This window comes from Martes martes, assembly GCF_963455335.1.
Source record: "Martes martes genome assembly, chromosome: 13".
Taxonomy (NCBI): Eukaryota; Metazoa; Chordata; class Mammalia; order Carnivora; family Mustelidae; genus Martes; species Martes martes.
Window position 1 is genome coordinate 77,419,321 of NC_137901.1, and position 21,688 is coordinate 77,441,008.

The 21,688-nt window shown below is 48.5% G+C and overlaps 2 protein-coding genes across 2 annotated transcripts in view; both read left to right on the forward strand.

Annotated features, from left to right (window-relative positions):
- Positions 1-593: 593 nt before the first annotated feature.
- On the forward strand, positions 594-4,950 carry RPLP0 (ribosomal protein lateral stalk subunit P0). Its single transcript, XM_080821708.1, has 8 exons — positions 594-652; positions 935-1,036; positions 2,202-2,377; positions 2,490-2,577; positions 2,701-2,847; positions 2,958-3,143; positions 4,207-4,347; positions 4,720-4,950. Exons 2-8 carry the CDS (start codon positions 983-985, stop codon positions 4,879-4,881), a joined length of 954 nt encoding a protein of 317 aa, XP_080677834.1. The 5' UTR covers positions 594-652; positions 935-982; the 3' UTR covers positions 4,882-4,950.
- A 1,235-nt stretch (positions 4,951-6,185) lies between these two features.
- GCN1 (GCN1 activator of EIF2AK4) overlaps positions 6,186-21,688 on the forward strand; it is a gene marked incomplete at its 5' end in the record, with an annotated part of 60,191 nt that continues 44,688 nt past the window's right edge. Inside the window, 7 exons of the mRNA XM_080822281.1 lie at positions 6,186-6,251; positions 11,906-12,008; positions 16,090-16,153; positions 16,687-16,818; positions 17,337-17,445; positions 20,887-20,985; positions 21,080-21,214. Of these exons, the coding sequence (XP_080678407.1) occupies positions 6,186-6,251; positions 11,906-12,008; positions 16,090-16,153; positions 16,687-16,818; positions 17,337-17,445; positions 20,887-20,985; positions 21,080-21,214 (708 nt within the window). The remainder of the gene's footprint in view (positions 6,252-11,905; positions 12,009-16,089; positions 16,154-16,686; positions 16,819-17,336; positions 17,446-20,886; positions 20,986-21,079; positions 21,215-21,688) is intronic.

Sequence of the window (21,688 nt, forward strand, 5' to 3'; positions counted from 1 at the left end):
GAAACACACCAAAGAGCATCATCTGGCTGGAAGGGAGAGTCAGTAGGAAAAGAATGAGATTATAGGGGTAGAGGTCTAGAGCAGATCCTGTAGGGTCTCGTAGGCAGTTTAAGTTTTAAGCTTTTTCTCTGAGCAAATTCGAAACCTTTGAGGAATTCTGAGGAGATGAGATAATGATCTGACTTAGGTATTAGAGGGTTCCTCTGTCTTGGTAGGGGGAAGAACAAACTATAGAGTAACAAGAGACCACGCTGTTTCTAATGCGTGTGCAATTATACCTCAGCTCCACATCGTACTCTTCTGTTTACGATTTGACCAGGTGGCAGGAGAAAACTTGAACGCTCAGCGCCCAAGCTCTAGCCCCTGAACGCGAGCGGCTCCAGGCCAGCAGAGGGAAGCAGCTTTGAGACAGCTGCTCCAACATGAAGCGGCGCCTTCTTTAACGGCTTTATTTAAAGACGGCTTCCCGTTGGCTGGAGTGGCAGCAATATTATCCAATGGCTGTCTACACCAGTTAAGCGTCACTAGATAGGCGTCGGCGCCAGCCAATAGGTGGGGACATTGTCCTCGTCTTCTGATTGGCCGCTTCGTTCACATATAAAAGGTGTGCGCCGGCGCGCGGCCCTCCTCTCTCCAGGCGTCCTCGTGAGAGGTTCGTGTGGTTGGCGCGGCCGCACCGGGAACCGGCGGCGGGAGAGATGGGTTGGGGGGGTTTCTTTGTGGGATCTTGGGAGGGGGCGGGCCCGGGCCTGTCCGGTCTGGGGCCTCGGCGGTGGCTTGCGCTCCCGGAGTGGCGGCGACGGCGGCAGCCCCAAGTCGGGCTGGGGGCGCCCACGCGTGGCCTACCCTGCATAGGCCTCGGCCTTGAAGCCCAATCGGGCCGTGGTGACGTGACGGGTGTCGGGGGGTGTCTGAGTTCCTTTTCTCTGCGCAGTGACATCGTCTTTAAACCCTGCGTGGCAATCCCTGACGCACCGCCGTGATGCCCAGGGAAGACAGGGCGACCTGGAAGTCCAACTACTTCCTTAAGATTATCGTAAGTGCGGGGATGGGTCGCCATCGCCCATTATGCTGCTTGGGGCCTGGGCACTAATAGGAATCATGAACTGTCATGTGTTGAGCACGTCCTGGGTGCCAGCTGCTGAACGACCATTTCAGGCAAATCTCGTTTAGTTTTTGCAGCCTGCGGAGATCTGCCCCACCCCCCCAAATCCTTGTTGCAGGTAAATGGGTTCAGGCAGTTTAAGTGGCTCCTGAGATGACACCATTTGTACTCTGGTCTGTCTGGTTTCCATAGAGCACTCGTCATTCTGCTCTTCTGTTTCCATTTTGGGAAGGCCCATGAGTGACTCACTACGAAGTGGCAACTTGTTGCATATTTAGGTCCCCTCAAGATACCAGATACCCTGTGAATGTGTTCTCTTGGATGGTCTCCGTGGCGGGGGGTGTCTTCCCTGCGCAGAAAGGAGACCCTGCTCTTCTTTAGGCATTAGGCTGCCTTGTGGAGCTTCGTCTGTTCTCCACTGTTTATCATGAACGTTTTCAGATACACAGAGAACTTAAAAGGATTGTCCAGTCATACACACAGTTTAGATTCTGCAAGTAACGTTTTGTTGTATTTGTTTTACCTCGTGCTTAAAATGCCGTAAACCTAACCTTGTTTGGAATAGTCGTTTTTTTCTGTTTGATGCAGCCACTTAATGAATCAGAAACGTGTCTTATAATTGGGAAAAGTTAAAAATGTTACAATAAAGGGGCGCCTGGGTGGCTCAGTGGGTTAAAGCCTCTGCCTTTGGCTCAGGTCATGATCCCAGGGTCCTGGGATCGAGCCCGGCATCGGGCTCTCTGCTCAGCAGGGAGCCTGCTTCCTCCTCTCTTTCTACCTGCCTTTCTACTTGTGATCTGTCAAATAAATAAATAAAATCTTTAAAAAAAAAGTTACAATAAAAAAAATCGAGGGGTTGAACGGAGATACCTAATTTTCACCATTCATACTCAGGGTACAAATCTTTGATACAGTCTGTCAGTTTTGCAACTCAGGTGGCTCCCAGTGGGAGGAATTGTCCCAATTTCTGAATCACTTCAAAAGCCTAGAAGAAAGGGAGTGAGATGGAAACCGGTGATTATGGGATTTGGTTTCTTTTGATATTTTCTCTCTTTCCTCCTGTTAACCATTGTTTGTTTCTGGTTTGTTTTTGTAGCAACTTTTGGATGATTATCCAAAATGCTTCATTGTGGGAGCAGACAATGTGGGTTCAAAGCAGATGCAGCAGATCCGCATGTCCCTCCGCGGGAAGGCTGTCGTGCTGATGGGCAAGAACACCATGATGCGCAAGGCCATCCGAGGGCATCTGGAGAACAACCCAGCTCTGGAGAAGTCAGTTAATTCTCTTGGGCATCTTTGTCCTCCCTTCTCAGAGCCCTTCTCCCCTTTCCTGGAGAAGAATGGTGCTGAAAGGTGACTGCCTCCTGTCAACTTCTCTTTGCAGACTGTTACCTCATATCCGGGGGAACGTGGGCTTTGTGTTCACCAAGGAGGACCTCACTGAGATCAGGGACATGCTGCTGGCCAATAAGGTAAGGAGAGAATCAGGATGGCTAATGAAATCTAATCGCTAATTTTGGCTCCTTAAAAGCAAAACTGATCATTTTCAACTTGTGTTTGTGGAGAGAAAACTTCTCACTGTTGTTTCCGTGTAGGTGCCAGCTGCTGCCCGTGCTGGTGCCATAGCCCCATGTGAGGTCACTGTGCCAGCCCAGAACACTGGTCTGGGGCCCGAGAAGACCTCCTTCTTCCAGGCTTTAGGCATCACCACTAAAATCTCCAGAGGCACCATTGAAATCCTGGTGAGTGGACTCGGCTTGCCAGTGCTAGCCAGGCAAGTGGTGGGGACTTGGTTTCTGTGGGCCTGCTGGCTGTCCTGGTGTTGACTGCCAACCGTCACCTTGTTCTTCAGAGTGATGTGCAGCTGATTAAGACTGGAGACAAAGTGGGAGCCAGCGAAGCCACACTGCTGAACATGCTGAACATCTCCCCCTTCTCCTTTGGGCTGATCATCCAGCAGGTGTTTGACAATGGCAGCATCTACAACCCTGAAGTGCTTGACATCACAGAGGAAACTCTGCATTCTCGCTTCCTGGAGGTAAAAGCTGTCCATTTCAGGCCCTTGGTTAATGGTTGAGAGCCTGGCCAGTTTCAGACTGCATCCTGGCTACACACCTGAAATTAGCCACGTAACCAAGGACAATGATTTAATCTGTTTACTTCGGTTTCCTTGTCTGTAAAACAGTAATAATACAAGGTTGTTGAGGGATTTAATGAATTAATCGGTATAAAGCCTTCTAACAGCACTGGGCAAATAGGGCCATTGTTACTCTAGGACCTGCAGTAAAACATGAGATTTTGAGTGGTGTGTCCTGAGTCAGAGGAGAAATGAGAAAAATGAGGACCGTGTATAAGTAAATGTTGCCAGGTACCCTGTTTGGGGAGGATTGACTTTTCCTGAAACTAGCTGGGTTAGTTTTTGCCATTAGAATATCTTTTAATTGATGAATAAGGAGACAGAAGATACAATTCCTTTTTTGTTTTCTTGGACAAATGAAAAATTGCGTTTAATATATATAGTTTTAATTATTTGGAAATCTCAGTAGTGGATGAAATTTATATCTGGAATTAGCTTAACCTTTTTTTTTTGTTCTTACAGAACTGAATGGTTAGCTTAGTTTACATTTTCACAAAATGGTGACTTTTTTTTTTTTAAGATTTTATTTATTTATTTATTTGACGGACAGAGATCACAAGTAGGCAGAGAGGCAGGCAGAAAGGGGGGGGGAAGCAGGCTCCCTGCTGAGCAGAGAGCCCAATGCCGGGCTCGATCCCAGGACCCTGGGATCATGACCTGAGCCGAAGGCAGAGGCTTTAACCCACTGAGCCACCCAGGCGCCCCACAAAATGGTGACTTTTGAAGTAAGTGCCATCATTATGGTATAGGAAATAATCATGTTGGAAATAGGGGCAAAAAACATTTATAAATTATTACATCTGGATTGTCCTTCTTGAAGCATTTGGTGTGAGGTAAGCGCCCTCTGTGAGACATAGGAAGTCAGTCTGGAAGTCTTGCCTGCTGTTGAACTTCGCTTGGACTTCATGTCTTGACTGTAAGTTACCTAGCTCAGTTGACATGGAATTTTTTCCTCCCCTCATAGGGTGTTCGCAATGTTGCCAGCGTATGTCTGCAGATAGGTTACCCAACTGTTGCATCAGTGCCCCATTCTATCATCAATGGATACAAGCGAGTCCTGGCTTTGTCTGTGGAGACTGATTACACCTTCCCACTTGCTGAAAAGGTAAAAAGCCCATTAAGACCACAGTGGCTCTGATGGGATAAATAGATGGTAGCATGCTTAGTTGCGTTTAATGATCATATTGTACAAAGTAGATACATTTTTAAGAGTTTCCTTAAGAAGTTGGGCAGGGGAGGTGTGTCCTTGACTTTAGAAATGACAAGAGACCAGAAGAGGGGTTAGTTGATGGGTAAGAGCTGGGTTTAAGCTTACCAGGCCATACCCAAGCTGTCTTGCCTGATCATCTCCAAGAAAGGCTCCAGGGAAGGCTTCAGTGGCTGAGAAGTTGTTGGCCATTGAACTAGAGCTGAGGGGTTGTGGGTAGCAGAGGTTGTGGATGACCATTTTGATCGCGAACTTTTCCTCTTGCTTCAGGTCAAGGCCTTCTTGGCTGATCCATCTGCATTTGTGGCTGCCGCCCCCGTGGCCGCTGCCACCACTGCTGCACCTGCTGCTGCCGCAGCCCCAGCCAAGGTGGAAGCAAAGGAAGAGTCGGAGGAGTCGGATGAGGATATGGGATTTGGTCTCTTCGACTAATCAGCAAAAAGCAACGAATTCAGCCAAGTTTATTTGTGAAACAAGGAAATAAAGGCTTACTTCTCTTAAGTGTCTCTGGACTCTTCATTTTGTGCATTTTGAGGTTCATAGTGCTTTGTACTAGAAACTAGAGCCATGGTGGAACAGTAGAGGTTTATTTGAAGTTGACATTTCAGTGTCCTTTTTTTTTTCTTTCTAGTGTTCTTGTAATTGAGGTGCTGCTTTCCCAGCAGCTGGGATCATGACCTGAGCTGAAGGCTGACGCTTAACTGAGTCACCCATGTCCCCCTAATACCACCCAGCTTTAGCTTTTTTTTTTTTTTTTTTTAAGTAATCTCTACCCAACTCTGGGCTTGAACTCACAACTCATTAATTGAGAGTTGCATGCGCCGCACGGACTGCCAGCTGGTGCTCCTAACTGAATTTCTATTACACCAGAATTCTTATTTCCATGGCTATCTGGCCACTAGCCTGGGTCCCTCAGATATTTTGAGTAGGCGGTGACCAAGATAAAACGTGATTGCTGCAAGGGTAGGTGCTTCCTTGTGGTGGTTACAAATCTGTACTGGGTCCTGATGGAAAAGTATTTATTGTAACTAGGTTGACTACAGTTTGAAGGCCATTGCTAAGAGGGCCAACAGCTAAGCTGCACAGACCCCTTTCTTTACACTGTAGTTTGTAGAGTTGACCCGTCTGCACACTGAAAATTAAGACAATGCCCCGTGGACCGTGAGGTCCTTTACTGCCCTCAGGCTCCCACCCTGTGGCCTTGCCTACGTCCCAATCTGGAACGTTTCGTCCGGATCTGGAACATTTCGTCCTGTGCAGCCCCCTCTCAGCTCCACAACCCTTCCCTGGTAGCCAGAGTTCCCCCTTGTTTTCTAACTCCACGTTGTCTGCCACTGGTTACAAGCTCAGGAGAAGATGCTAGTTCGCTGTCTCCCTTTTACCTAGGTCAATTCTGCCATTTAAGAATATCGTTTCCTTAAAGAATGTGGCCGTCTCTCGGCACAGGCCACGTGGGGCCAGACCTGAGAACTCAAGCGGGTCGAAGACTACGGGGTGGTCTCACCACATTACAAATCCTCAAAGACCTTCGTCTCCCACGAGGCCAGGCTGAGAAGGGCCCTGGGGTTGAAGAGCAGGCCCTGGGGGTTGGCCTCCACTGTCCCCGGCGCCGGTTCAGGCACTCCATCCCGCTGCCCGCCTCCCAGCCCGGGCTGCTGCGGCCGCCGTCCCGCCCGGGGGCGCCAGGCCCGGGCCCGGCGGGCTCCTGGCCTCGCCCTGCCGCGTGGGCCCGCGCTATGACCCGGAAGCGCTCCGGAAGCGGTTCCGGAGTCAGCGCCGGCAGGATGGCGGCGGACACGCAGGTGAGGCGGGCGGCTGCGGGGCCAACGCGGCCAGTGACTGGGTGTGGACGGCGGCCGTCGAGCCAGACCGCTCTTGCCGCTGGCCTAGGGGTATTGGGGGACAGTGGTTGCGGAGGGCGCGGCCCTGGGGCCGTCTCCGGCCGACCCCTCGCGGCTCTTGGTCCGGCCCGGCCCGCGCGGCGCACACCGATCCCGGACTGGAGGAGTCAGGGGCTCCGGCCTGGGCTTCGGCTGCTGGCGCCCGGCGGGGCCCTCCCTTTCCCTGGAGTTGCAGAAGTTCACCTTTACCAGTCTCTGCTGCATTTCTCCGAGCTCTCGGGCAGTGAGCCCCGGCCAATGCCGGCTCGTCCTTAAACTTTACGTTCAGCAAACGTTTCTCGAGCACCCACGGTGTGCAGGGACTTAGAGCACAGGCTTTCCATTTATACAGTTTGAGTCCCAGCTCGCTGATTTCCGTGAAATCCCCGGCAACTTACTTAGCTCCGCCAAGTGTCAGTCTTTTCGTCTATAAAATGGGGCTAAGGTAGTATCTACGGTAGAGGCTTGTGAGGATTCAGTGAGTTAAAGTAGGGGACTTTATACGTTGGTGCTGGTTCTTAGGACCAGGGTTGGAAGTAAAAGAACCGTTACTACCTTGGAAGAGCCTTACCATCCTTGAATGTAATACCTCGTAGTTCGGGAAGGACTTGGGAAAAACTTTTTCTTCCACCTTAACCTCGACTGTAGTCACGAGTGTTTTAGAGTGAAAAGACAATAATATGGGAAAAAGAAACCCGTGTCTAAGGGACAGCTTGGCTTACTTGGATCTCCAGGGAGAGGAGACTAATTGATTTTGATAGGGAGGCCCTGAGACCAGAGAGTGAGCACTTAGGAAACATTTGGGAGTTGCGTTTTGAGAATTATCTGTGCAGGGGGCTGGTAATTTGTTTCAGGTGCGTTATACTGAATCCTGGAAAGAAAAGCTTACTCTCTTGGGTATTTTGGAAGGGGTTAGGGGACACACACTGAATGTTTAACATTAATACTCAAGTGGAGAAACATCTCTCAAGAGCTGTGGTGTTCATTATGGTAGCCACTAGCCATGTGGGTATTTAATTGCTAGTTAAGTTAGTTAAAAGTAAATGAAATGAAAATTTTAGTTCTTCAGTTGCTCTGGCCACATTTCAGTGTATGGATAGCTACGTGTGGCTGCTGGCCACTGTACTGGACAGTGCAGAAGAACAATTTCCATCATCACAAGGTTCTTTTGGACATTGCCACTCTAGAGAGAAACCTGTGATCTCTAAAGCTGTTTGCATCTGGTCACACCAACAAAAGACTTCTCTAAAAGATCTTGGAGTGCATTTCTTCGGTTTTCTGATGGGGCCTTAATTCATTTTCTGATTAAGAGAAAGACGAGCCTTAAACCTAAAAAGTTCTTTCAACTTTGTGAGAGAAACTGTAGCCAAGAATCTAATATTATCCTAGAAAGACAGCTATGTGGGAATTCTAGGTAGAGAGTGGGTTGTATTCATGCATCTATTTTTGATGTCTCCTCAGCCGTCACTAAAACTAGTAAAAGTTTAAAAAAAAAAAAAAGTAATCCCACAAGGATTGGGAAAATGGGGAGCAGACAACAGCAGCAAACTTTTGGAAACTACAAAGTGATGAATGGCAAGGATTTAGCAGACCCAAGGAAAATGACTCCTGGGCCAACAGTTGGGAAAGCTGAGAAGCAACCTGATTCACATGGCAGAATCTCTGACAGATGAGAGCTGGGGGTATCAGCTAACCTCTGGAAGTGAGGGTGAGTGGGAGGGGTAAGTTAGGAGGATTGGGTGAAAGCCCTTTTCAGATGCAGTCAGATCCCCAGCTGTCTTTCTCCACCTTGGCAAAAGCCTGGACTTTTTTTCTCAGGAGAGTATAAAACAGGATCGCTGTGAGGACTAGTGTAGAAGGCCCAGTATCCAAGGAGGTCATCTGCAGAGTAATTCAAGAAACTTGCCCCCAACTGGAGGGTGTGTTTCCAGACCAAAAATGCTCAGCACAATAGATAAAAATAGACTTGCAACAAAGCACAGTAGTGTGAAACTTTAGAACCTTGGACACAAAGAGAAGATCCTAGAAGTTTGCAGGAGGAAAAGTCAGGTCTCATACAAAGGATCAAAAATCAAAATGGCACTGGACTTTGTAACAACAACACTGAAAGCTGGAGTTCAGTGAGAAATGTCTTTGGTAGTCTGTGGAAAAATGATTTCAACCTAGTATTCTGTATCCAAACAAACTTAAGTCAACTGTGAAGCTAGAACATTTTCAGATTTGCAAGGACTTCACAAAATGGAGGATATGCTCCGTGTAAACATAAGAGAGAGTACATTTTCAGGTGATATACTGTGTCCCATCTGTAGTGTAAACATAAGAGAGAGTACATTTTCAGGTGATATACTGTGTCCCATCTGTAGTGGATCACCTGCCAAATTGGGGCAGGTCATCAAGTTCTGGGAGAGACTTCTTCAGGAAGGAATACCTGATCTGCCCAAATGTACTGAGATTTAGGCAAGTGGCAAAAAGTTTGGGATCGAAATGCAAATTAGACCACATAAAACAAGGCAAACTGAGGCAAGGTGGGAAAGGGCATTTATTAACTCCAGGGTAAATAAAGCTGTGTAGGATAGTAAACATAGTGTATTAAATGGAGGTTGAAGGACGCCTGGGTGGCGCAGTCAGTTAAGTGTCTGCCTTTGGCTCAGGTCATGATCCCTGGGTTCTGGGATTGCGTCCTGCCTCAGGCTCCTTGCTCAGCAGGGAGCCTGCATCTCTCTCTGCCTGCCTGTCTTTCTCTCTCTCTCTGTCTCTCTGACAAATACATAAAATCTTTAAATGGAGGTTGAATGGGGGCGCTTGGGTGGCTCACTTGGGCATCCAGCTCTTGATTTTGGCTCCATTCATGACCTCGGGGTCATGGAGTCGGTCTCCACACTCAGCCAGGAGCCTGCTTTAGGTTCTGTTTCGCTCTGCTCCTTCTTCCGGTTGCTCAGGTATGTGTGCACATGCTCTCTCTCAAAAAATAAGTAAATAAATAAAAATCTTAAAAAAATTAATTAGAGGGGGACGCCTGGGTTGCTCAGTTGGTTGGGCGGCTGCCTTCGGCTCAGGTCGTGATCCCGGCATCCTGGGATCGAGTCCCACGTCGGGTTCCTTGCTCCACGGGGAGCCTGCTTCTCCCTCTGCCACTCTGTCTGCCTGTGCTCACTCTCTCTCTCTCTCTCTGACAAGTAAATAAATAAAATCTTTAAAAAAATTAATTAGAGGTTGAATGCCTACCATTTATATGCAGTGTAAACACTGACTACTGAGCTAGCCTGTATTATGAAACTGAGGAATTATGTTGGGGAAAAGGGGAGGGTATGAGGTGAGGTTGGAGAAAGAGAGCTACTATAAAAGGTAACAAAACTATAAAAGGTAACAAAAGAGCTACTATAAAAGATAAAACAAAAGGCGCCTGGGTGGCTCAGTGGGTTGGGCCTCTGCCTTCAGCTAGGGTCGTGATCTCAGGGTCCTGGGATCCAGCCCCACATTGGGCCCTTTGCTTGGTGGGGAGCCTGCTTCCCCCCCCCCCGCCCCCCGCCGCCTGCCTCTCTCTGTCTACTTGTGATCTCTGTCAAATGAATAAATAAAATCTTTAAAAAAAAATAAAAGGTAACAAAACTGAAAAATCAAGTAGTAGTGGCACAGACAAGTTATTTAGAGATTATGGGGGTAACTCCCAAAATCGTGAGCCAGAATTGGTGAGAGGGTGCCCTTGGGGAGTGAAGGCAAGAGACTGGTTTTTCTAGCAGACTTCCCAGAACTCTTCAGCTTTTTTTTTTTTTTTTTTTGAAGTATAGTTGACATGACATTGACTCTTTAATTATCTGCATGTGTAACTATAAAAACAAAAGACAGTATTAAAACAATCACTTACGTGGAAGACAGTTTTGGCACGAGTTTACTCATTGCCAGTAGAATTATATCAGGGATTTAAGTGTAAGAAAAACTTAGCCTAATTTTGTTTCTCTATCCACCCTTGAATTTTATTTTACTAATAAGACCTGCCTCTGAAATAGCTCCCCTCAGTGCAGGGGATGCAGCTGTGCTAACGTGGATGACGGTTGAAAGCTAAGGGTTGGTTGGCAGTGGTTTATAGACCTCTCAGTTTCAGGCTTAGTTTCAAAAATGCAGCTGCTATGGCTCTCAGGCCCAGTCTGAGCAACGACTTCCCTCTGGGAGTCTGCTCTTTTTATCACGTGTAAAGTGGGGGGACTGATGCCTACCGCAAAGGCTTGTTGCTGGTGGTAGCTGACCTCGTGCTGAGAGAAGAGTAAATGCTCTACACAGGCTCTCTCCCTTAGCCTCTAACCGTCCTGCGAGGTGGGTGCTGTTACCTGCATGGTATACATGGGGAACTGGTGGTCAGGGAGATGACCTAATCTTTTTTTTTTTTTTAAGGTTTATTTATTTATTAGAGAAAGAGAGGGGGAGAGGGAGAGAGAGAATCTTAAGCAGACTCCGCACTGAGCACGGAGCCCAGTGCAGAGCTCAATCCCATGACCCTGAGATCATGACCTGAGCCGAAGCTGAGTGAGACGCTTAACTGATTGAGCCACCAAGGGGGTCCAAGGAGATGACATAATTTGATTGAATTTCCACAGCTGGTAAGAGGCAGAGCTGGGGTTACGTCTCTTGACTTTCCACCCTTCAGCCACTGTGCCCTCACTGGATTTTACATAATCCTGAAAGGGTATTTTCTGTCCTAAGGTTTTGGCCTTTTGCTTTGCCTCTTCTTGTCTAAACTTTGAAGTAAGGTATATTGATTGCTTGACTGGGTTAAAGAAGTACATGTCACCCTGGGGTGATTTGGCCCACCAAGAGACTTTTCACAATGTCTGGAGACAGTGTAGATTGTCAACTGAGGCAGGAGGAGTAGAGTGTTGTTACTGGCATTGAGGGGTTAGAGGCCAGGAATGCCATTCAGAATTCTACAATGTGGGGTGCCTGGGTGGCTCAGTGGGTTAAAGCCTCTGCCTTTGGCTCAGGTCATAATCCCACGGTCCTGGGATCAAGCCTCCCATCACGCTCTCTGCTCAGCAGGGAGCCTGCTTCCTCCCTCTCTCTCTGCCTGCCTCTCTGCCTACTTGTGATCTATGTCTGTCAAATGGATAAATGAAATCTTTTTTTTTTTTTAAGATTTTTTTTTTTTTTTGACAGAAATCACAAGTAGGCAGAGAGGCAGGCAGAGAGAGAGGAGGAAGCAGGCCCCCTGCTGAGCAGAGAGCCTGATTCGGGGCTCGATCCCAGGACCCTGGGATCATGACCTGATCCGAAGGCAGAGGCTTTAACCCGCTGAGCCACCCAGGCGCCCCGGATAAATGAAATCTTAAAAAAAAAAAAAAAGAAAAAAGAATCCTACCACGTAGGAAGATGGTTTCACAGCAAGAATTACCTAGCCCCAAATGTCTGCAGTGTGGAGGTCAAGAAACTTTGAGTTAGAGGGAACCACACTGAACTCTGTACCCTCTTCCCCAGTGCATGAGCGCACGCATCCGCGTGCGCGCGCACATACACACACACACACACACACACACTTATTGTTTTGTAGTTTGCTGAAATTTCCGCTGTGGGTTTGGTCTTCACAGGTTTCCGAGACACTAAAACGTTTTGCCGGGAAGGTGACAACAGCCAGTGTGAAGGAACGGAGAGAAATCCTCAATGAACTGGGGAAATGTGTTGCCGGAAAAGGTATTTATTTTCCATCCATGTGGCTGAGAGACAGTTTCATTTCAGAGTCAGTTGTGCTCTCTGTTTAGAACCATGGCTGCCTCTTCCCCTCGAAGCATCTTCTGCCTTCCCTTGCTGTATTTGCTTGTTGTACTGTGCATTGAAACAGTTGGGTTAGCAGAGAGCTGATCCATTTAGGTACCAGAGGTTTTTTACAGTTTTAACCATTTTGATTGGAAATATTCCCTTTTTTTTTAAATAAAGATTTTATTTGAGAGAGAGAGCACGAGAGCGGGGAGGGTCAGAGGGAGAAGCAGACTTCCTGCTGAGCAGAGAGCCCAATGCAGGACTTGATCCTAGGACTACAGGATCATGACCTGAGCCGAAGGCAGTCGCTTAACCAACTGAGCTACCTAGGCGCCTGACTGGAAATATTTCTAAAAGATACCAACAGTCCTAAGTAATTTATTAAATGCAAAAACATTTTCTTTATGACTTGGGACCCCATTTTTCCCAGTCTGTTTGATGAAAGTCAGCAAGATGGTAATAGGTGATTTGACCAGTGAAGATTCCAAGGTCAAATTAAGTTTGGAAGGTGTCATACTTTCTACTTCCTTCTGGGAGATTCACAGCATATTCCAGGATAGAATAACTTTATGAAGCTTTCTTTTGTTTCAACTTTCTAAGGTTCTCACTTTATTCAGCTTTAAATCCAGTGGTTTCCTTGAACCTCTTTTTTGCTGAAAACCTGTTCAGGATCTGGGAACACATTTTGAGAAATACAGAGCACGTGTAGTTAACCTGATTCTGTATCATACTGAGGGCTGTCCCTGCAACCCACTGGGGTGTGTAGGACTCCTTTGCCTTCATATAACATTGTATGGTAACTATTGGAACTGGGGGAAAAAAAAGGACTAGTGTGCTTTGTTTTCTTTTTATTTTTTTAAGATTTTATTTATTTGAGAGAGAGTGAGAGCGAAAGAAGAGAGCACATGAGCAGGGGCAGAGGGAGAGAGAGAAGCAAACTCCCCTGCTGAGCTGGGAACCCAGCACAGGGCTGGATCCCAGGATCCTGGGATCATGACCCGGGCCGAGGGCAGATGCTTAACTAATTGAGCCACCCAGACGCCCCTTGGACTAGTTTGCTTTCATCCAATAAATCCTAATTAGCTTTTGAGTTACCTTTTGGTATGTTTTTACTGTATAGTATTGGTTCTCAAAGTGTGGTCCCTGGACCGGCAGCATCAGCATCATGTCAGAACGTGTTTGCGATACAGATTCTCAACTCCATCCCAGAAACTCAGATTCAGAAACCATGGGGGCCCAGCCCAGCATCTGTGATGCAGCAAGCCCTCTAGGTGACTGCTGCGTTTGCTGGAGTCAGAGAATCATGGCTGTGTAGAGTTGGGTCTCCCTGTCCCTCAGCTTTCACTTCCTGTGAGTCAAGAGCCTGCTTCACCCAAGTGCTCATTTGCTGCTTCTGATCCACGGCTGCCTGGTTACATACCCAAGCCTTTTAAAGTTGCGTGTAAATTCCGTCCATTCCTGTTTGTGAGCTTCTAAGAGATTTGCTGCGTTAACGCTTCAGTGCATGAGTTCTGTGGCAGCTTCAGAAGTCTCTCTGGTCACTTTTCGTAACAGGGTTGTAGTTAGAAAAGGCTGCCATGTGACAAAGTACTATCTGTATGCACCTTCCGAGCCACAGGGGTTGGCCCTCCTGCGACGGAACTGCTGAATACTGCACTTTCCCATTTTATGGAGGAAGGCATTTAACATGTGTGTGAAGTTTGTGAACTACTCAAGACCTTTTCAGAGTGACTTTACTCTTCAGCCACCTGAAGTTCTGCCACTCAGGGTGAATAATATTTGTAAGATGTTTAGTCATCTTTGATGTGCAAGTTGGTGGTGGGAAGTTAACTACTCCGCATGAAATCTTTAGTTCTTGAGGCTCCTAGGTGGCTTAGTCGGTTAGGTATCTGCCTTTGGCTCAGGTCATGATCCCAGGGTTCTGGGATCAAGTCCCACATCAGGCTCCTCAGTCCTGCCTTCATGTACTTGAACCCTGAGGCTCACTGATGGAGTGTTTACTGTGCCTTCTCTTTCTAGTCACCAGCCTCTAGTGTAGGCGTCGCTGATGAAGGGCTCGACTTGGGTCAGGCAGGCTCTGTGTTCTAGCCATCGCCCTGCCACGTTCAGGTTGTGCGACCTGGTTCAAGTTACTTAACTTGTCTGAGCCTGTCTCTTTGCTTTGAACTTGGAGACAGCAATAGTGTCTCCTTCAGAGGGTTAGTGTGAGGAGTAAATGAGAATATGTTTGGACGGTGCCTAACACTGTGCCTGGCTCTGTTGAGCACCCAGTGTATGTTAACTCTCAGCCATGACCTGTTTGCTGGCCCCAGTCACTCTTCCTTGGTCACTGAAATAGCCCCCAGTCCAGGGCCCTGGAGGGACGAGGTCCCTGCCCCTCGTTCATTTGTCCCCACCATTGGGGTACCTGAGGTGGGAGGTGCTGTGCGAGCCCTTGGCTCCCAGCGCCTCCCGTGGGCGTCTGCTCTACACTGTGGCTTACGTTCCTCCACTCACAGCCTCTCCCTTTCGTCTGCGTGCTTCAGTCCGGCAGGCAGAGCCGGCCACAGCTTGGTTTGCCATTACTGACCCCTGTTGTTACAGCCAGAGTTTCTCTTTCACGCGGCTGGCCTGCTCGGTTTCTTGGGCTTATGTTTCTTCATCTGAGAGTGGCCCGAGTCACATACCCACCTTACAGGGATTAAATGAGGAACCGTGTGTCAGTGCTTAGAGCAGGGCCTGGCACCTTGTGAGTGCTAATTAAGTCCTTCTCCTCTTCCTCCTCACGTGTCCCCTGGGACATTATGCATTCCCACACCTTCGCTTGTGCTCCTGTGGTTAACAGCACTCTGTACATCTCTCTCTGCACTTTTCCATAGCCTACGGATCTGTTAGGCCAAGCTGTGTGTCCTTAGAACCTTCGGAAGCCACTCCAGTTAGGTGCTCTGCCCTTCTCTGATCCCTCAGAGTACATTAATTTTGTCCTGTTTTTATTATTTATTTTTTTTAAAAAGATGTTATTTACTTATTTATCAGAGAACGAGAGAGCACAGACAGTGGGAGCGGCAGGCAGAGGGAGAAGTAAGCTCCTCACTGAGCAAGGAGCCCAACACGGGACTCGATCCCAGGAGCCTGAGATCATGACCTCAGCCGAAGGCAGACACTTAACTGACTGAGCCACCCAGGTGTCCCAATTTTGTCCTCTTTTTAAAAACCATTTTTTAGGGGCGCCTGGGTGGCTCAGTGGGTTGAAGCCTCTGCCTCCGGCTTGGGTCATGATCCCAGGGTCCTGGGGTCGAGCCCCGCATTGGGCTCTCTGCTCACCTGGGAGCCTGCTTCTCCCTCTCTCTGTCTCTGCCTGCCTCTCTGCCTACTTGAGATCTCTGTCTGTCAAATAAATAAACAAAATCTTAAAAAAAAAGTAAATAAAATTAAAAAACAAAACAAAACAACAATTTTTTAGAAGAAACATAGAGTTCACGTACCGTAGGCAAACAGCCCACTTAATGTCCACAAACTAGACGCACCTGTGGAACCAGCACCCAGGCCTAAGAAGCAGAATCGCCCCAGCGCTCCAGAAGCACCACTTGCCATTGTGTTAGACTTTGAGGCCACAGCATCATCTTAGTTTTGTTCATTTAACACATGTCCACCTGAGAGCCTTTCTGTACCAGCTGTTTTCCTGGAGTCCGATTTTCCTGTGGGTTTTTCCTCAAAGGAATTCCACCTCTAACCTGCGGGAAGTGTCCCATGGTAGAGATCATGTCTGGCAGAGTCCTGGCTCAAGCAGGTGCTCACGAAGTAGTTTTTTTTTTTTTTTTTTAAAGAGAGAATGAGAGTGACAGAGAGAGAGAGCATGAGAAGGGGAAGAGGGAGAAGCAGACTCCCCGCCAAGCAGGAATCCCGATACGGGACTCGATCCCAGGACTCCAGGATCATGACCTGAGCCGAAGGCAGTCGCTTAACCAACTCAGCCACCCAGGTGCCCCACGAAGTAGTTTTTATTGACTAATCTCTGCATGATGTTTGGTTTCAGATCTGCCAGAGGGAGCAGTGAAAGGGCTCTGCAAATTATTCTGCTTGACGCTGCACCGGTACAGGTGAGTCCCAGTGGAAGGCCCTGTGCCTGCAGCCCTTTGCAAGAGAGGTGGTACAGGAGAGCAGTTAGAGCCCAGGCTTCGGAGCTATGTCCCATCCTAGCTGTTGGATCCTGGCCAGCTTACTTAACCTGTGCCTCTGTTTTCCCTATCTGCAGAATGGGGATGGTGCTATTATCTGCCGCATAGGTGGTGGTTAGTAAGTGTAGAGCTCCCAGAACAGTGCCTGCCACGTTATGAGTCTGTACACTCTCAACAGTCATGTGGGTGGAAGGACTTGGCCTAGTTTGAGGCCCATAGTTAGTGTTCCATAAATGCCTGTGTTGCCCTCACAGCCTTGATGGCTCATTTGCCCTTAGTAGCTGCTTCTAGAACTCCAGGAGGAAGGAGATTTCTCTAGTTATTTCCTAATCCCATCATCTGTGAACCACTGGAATCTAGTATAATCCAGTTTTCCAGAGAAAGACCAGCGCTTGGCCTGAGCTGCATTGCCCCTACCCCCCAGTGATCACATTTCCCTTCATTCCTCCCCGTAGAGATGCAGCTTCCCGCAGGGCCCTGCAGGCAGCCATCCAGCAGTTGGCTGAGGCCCAGCCAGAAGCCACTGCTAAGAACCTTCTGCACTCTCTGCAGTCTTCAGGCATTGGCTCTAAAGCTGGTGTCCCCAGGTAAGAGAGAAAGGTACGGCCTACCGGGGCTTGCTGGAGTCCTGTTCGCAGAAGCTGGTGTAGATGAACTGCGCTGAGCAGGTGTGAGCATGTCTCTCTTTCCTCTGTGAAACTCTGAGTGGCGCCAGCAGTCTGCCTGCTGCAGTGGAGGGAGGAGCCAGGATGTCAGGCTCAGTGGACAAACCACTTTCCTGAGGAACAGGGTTGGGAAACCAGTGGAAGCAAATGGCCGGTGGACACTAAATAGGGGAAACCATCCCCCCCGCCCCCGGGAAACCCTTTTTTTTTGCTTCTATAGCTGTGAGTGCTAAGAGGAGGAAATTTGGCTGACAAGGCCTGCATTTCTTGTCCTGAGTGGTTACAGATGATCTATGAGGAAGCAGTTTCCAGTTCTGCCTAGTCGTAGGTCAAGTGTGGGTCTTATATACCAGGCAGGGCCTTGCGTTGAGCATTTGTCCTCAAGATGGAGGCTGCTTCTCTGCACTTACCCTTTGCCTCCTCACCCCTCCCCTCTGCAGTAAGAGTAGCGGCTCTGCTGCCTTGCTGGCCCTGTCCTGGACCTGCTTATTGGTGCGCATTGTGTTTCCCTCGAGAGCCAAGCGGCAAGGAGACATCTGGAACAAACTGGTAGGTTCCCTGGGTCTTTGGAGCAGTGAAGGTCACCTCTCTGCACAGAGTTGGGACGTGTTTAAGCATCTTCTCCGGCAAGTGATCTTCTTGGTGCTGGGTAGCCGAGCACTTTGAATTGTCCTAACGCGTGTGATTTTGGTGGATGGTCATGAGGGCAGCCTAATGCCATTCATCTGCATATCACATATGTTGGAGCTTCTCTGTCAGGCATGGTGCTAGGCTCTGGGAGTACACTGATGAACCAGAGAAAGGCAGTTCCTGCCTTCACGGCATACGTGGAATACTTACCAGGCCAGGGTAGGGGAAACAGCGAGAGAGAAAGTAAATCAGAAAATGCAATAATGTAAATCATTTTTTTTTTTCTGGCTAATCATTCCTTCCCCTGTGTTTGGATTTCATTATTGAACTGGCTGATGGAATGGAATTCTTGCAGTTTTGTGTTTTGATCCTTTAATTCCCTCCTCCCTGTGCCTGCTTCTTCCACATTCCCTGCCTTGCCTTTCAACATGTCTGCTCACCAGAGATAGCCCAAAAGGCCAGATTGGGAGGTTCATTTGAATATCTAGATATGCTTAGTGGAGAACAAGAGGAATGGTCTTCTGGTTCATGGAGAAGGAGCTGGAGGTATGGCTCTGGTTCTCGGCCATGATATTTGGCCGTGTAGTAACTTCTGAGCCTGTTGCCCGTTTCTGCAAAATGGGAAGAAGTGCCACCTACCCCACTTCCCTCCACGAGTTGTTGTGAAGGGGGGCTCAGCACGAGGTGTGAGAAGGCTGTGGAAACATACAGAGGGCTGGGCAGCTAAGTGAGGAGTGGTGCTAGAAAACTGTAGCTCCTCTCGCGAAGCAGCCTGCTAGTAAGACACAGTGATGGCCCCATCCCTGGGAGCTTCCCCAGCACGCCGCTGGGGGTGACCGTGGAGCAACCATCAGTGATTAACTGAAGGATAAGAACACTGAAACCTGGCAGGTAACCGGAATTGAACTCCCTTCAGATTATGGGTTTCATTGCTACCTAGGCCTCGTTATAAGATGCTTTATCATGGCTCCCTCATTCACTTATCTCCAGTGACCCTAGGTAAGTAAGTATGCTTGTGGGTTAGAGAATGGCAGGGGTCATCCCTGGAGCATTGTGTTTCTAGGACAGAACACATCAAGAGCGCGAGACCATGTTTGTTTTTCCTGTGTCTTGAATCTGGGTTCTTCCTTTACTTGTTGCCAATGTCGACTGTACATATGTGTCAGAATGCATTCAGTTGCTCAGGTATCTGTTGACGGTCTCTACATGCTGGGCACTGTTCTAGGAGCTGGGGCAAAAGCTGGGAACGAGAAAGAGCACCTTGCCCTCTTGGAGCTTACACCTCTTTTTTTAAAAAGAATTTTTTTTTCTTTAGAAAAAAAATTTTTTTTAAGTTTGGTTTATTTGAGAGAGAGAGAGAGAGAATGAGGGAGAGACAGAACACGAGAAGGGGAGGGTCAGAGGGAGAAGCAGACTCCCTCCTGAGCAGGGAACCCAATACGGGACTCAATCTTGGGACTCCAGGATCATGACCTGAGCTGAAGGCAGTCACTTAACAAACTGAACCACCCAGGTGCCCAGGAAATTTTTTTTTTAAAGATGTATTTATTTGAGAGAGAGAGAGAGAATGCATGTACACAGGGAGGGGTAGAGGGGGAGGGAGAGGGGCAAGTCGACTCTGTGATAAGCATGGAGCCCAATGTGGGGCTTGATCTCAAGACCCTGAGATGATGACTGAGGTCAAACCAAGAGTTGGGTCCTTAACTGACTATAGCACCCAGGCGCCTCTGGAGCTTACACTCTGGTGGTGGAGGTAGACGACACATAGGTCTGCTAATAAGTGGTGAGATGAAGGTCACACAGCAGAAAGGCAGGTAGGCAGATGGAGAGAGTGCAGTCCAGGGTGATTGTGGGAGGAGGCCTCAGAGGAGGCATCATTTGAGCAGAGGCCTAAAGGATATGAACAAACTGTGTCTAGATCAGGGGTTAGAACATTCTAGGAAGAGAGAACAGTAGTGTAGTTTTGAATGTGGTTTCAACAAGCACAGAATGCTATACCTATTTCCCTCTCTAGCCGTCTGGGTTCCTCTGTTACTAATTCCTTATATGTGTAGTTACATGCTCTGTATATACGACTGAATAGGGTTTCTTACACAAACACTAGTGTATTGAAAGTAGTTTTTTCTTTCACCTTGCTTTCTTTTTCTTTTCTTAATGAAGATTTATTTATTTTAGAGATAGTGCTATCGGGAGTGGGCAGAGGGGACGGGAGAGGGGCAAATAGACTCTACACTAAGTGCAGAGCCCGATGCAGGACTTGATCTCAACCCTGAGATCGTAACCTGAGCCGTAGTCAGGAGTTGGCCGCTTAACCGTCGAGCCACCCAGGTTGCCCCCTCTTTTTTTTCTTTAACCAGATTTTGAATCTGTTCCACAGTAGTGCAAAAAGAGTTTCTCATTCTTTTTTTTTTTTTTTTTAAAGATTTTATTTATTTAAGAGAGAGTGCATGAGAGGAAAGAGGTCAGCGGGAGAAGCAGACTCCCTGCTGAGCAGGGAGCCCGATGTGGGACTCGATCCTGAGACTCCAGGATCATGACCTTAGCCAAAGGCAGTTGCCCAACCAACTGAGCCATCCAGGCGCCCAAGAGTTTCTCATTCTTGATGACTGTTTACTAATCATGAGTGGATGTCCTGTAATATATATAACTAGGCCCCTGTTGATGGCCATTTATGTTGTTTGCAATCTTTTACTGTAAAAAAACACGTTCACCTGTCATTTTATACACTTACAGATGGAGTGCAGCAGACTTCTTGATAAGCATCCCCTTTTTCTCAGGGTGGCCATTTGCACTGTTCCCCAGTGGCTGTGGGTGTTTGTGGTGTATAAAGTCTCTGAGATTTTTCAGTTGAGCACCTATGATGTGTTTCTCTCTGGGTTGGACGGGGAGCTCCACACAGGCCGGGATCATCTGATCAGTCTTCACTTTCATGACTAAAGTGCCCAGTGTAGCGCCTGCCATTTAGTCAGTATTCAGCAGGCGTCTGTGGAATGAATGAAGGGAAAGTCAAGGCACGTATGAGACAGGATGCTTATCTTTTTCCTGCATGGCCCTTACCTCACTGGAGTTACATATTCATCTGTATGTTTATCTTGTATCTTTTTCTCCCTCTGAACTGTGAGGTGCATGAAAGCAGGGCCCACGTATGTCCCCTTCTCCATGTGTTTTCTCCGTCTGACTCATAGGTGCTCAGCATATATTTATTAATGAAATGCTTGAGTGAACAGATGTAATGCTGGGATGGGGCCACGTGTCGGCGGTGGAGGGAGGAGGATCTGGCTGGAGTTGAGTGGGCCGATGCAGGTCTTGGGCCGGCTGTGAGGGCCCCGGCGCCTCCACTCACGTTTCACGCCTTGACAGGTGGAGGTGCAGTGCCTGCTCCTGCTGGAGGTGCTGGGTGGCTCCCACAGGCACGCCGTGGATGGCGCTGTGAAGAAGCTCAGCAAGCTGTGGAAAGAGGTGCCGGGGGCAGAGGGGATGGTGGGCTTCGCTGCTTTGTGCTCCCCCCACCCCATGGCTGTGTGACACGCCAGCTTCGTGCCTTCCTCTTCAGAACCCTGGACTGGTAGAACAGTACTTGTCAGCCATTCTCAGCCTCGACCCCAACCAGAGCTACGCAGGCATGCTGGGGCTGCTGGTGCAGTTCTGCACGACCCACAAGGAGCTGGACGTGGTCAACCAGCACAAGGCAGGTGGACTCGCCAGAGGCGAGGAAGGGGGGCTCCTTTTGCCCTGGGTGCCCCAGCTCTGGCTGCATCTGACGCTCGTTGGTTTTCTCATAAGGGGGCCTGGCCTTTCTCCATTATTAATGAAGTTGGAGGAGCTGGAAACTTTTCCCTCCAGCCCTGGCTTGGGGAGAATCCTGGCAGTCGTTGGGATGGTAATTTGCCTATGGGTGCAGTGATTTATTCCCACAGCTGAGCGGCTGCCATGTGCCAGGCACCATGCCAGCTGTTTGGGTTGCAGCAGTAAGCCAGGGATCCCTGCCCTCGGGGAACTGAGTCTGAGGAGTCTGCCATCAGGCAGAGAGGCATCTAATTCTATCTGTGATAAGAGCTGCAAAGGAGAAGGGCAGGAAGTGGTAATACCCTATAGCAGGGGACCTGACCGAAGCCACGGATCAGGGGACACAGCTCTGATGAAGGAACTTCAAGGGTGAGCA

Coding starts and splice junctions, on each gene's coding strand:
- RPLP0 (XM_080821708.1), top strand. CDS start 983: ATGCCCAGGGAAGACAGGGCGACCTGGAAGTCCAACTACTTCCTTAAG. Junction 2,578..2,700: donor ACATGCTGCTGGCCAATAAG/GTAAGGAGAGAA, acceptor GTTTCCGTGTAG/GTGCCAGCTGCTGCCCGTGC. Junction 3,144..4,206: donor TGCATTCTCGCTTCCTGGAG/GTAAAAGCTGTC, acceptor CTCCCCTCATAG/GGTGTTCGCAATGTTGCCAG.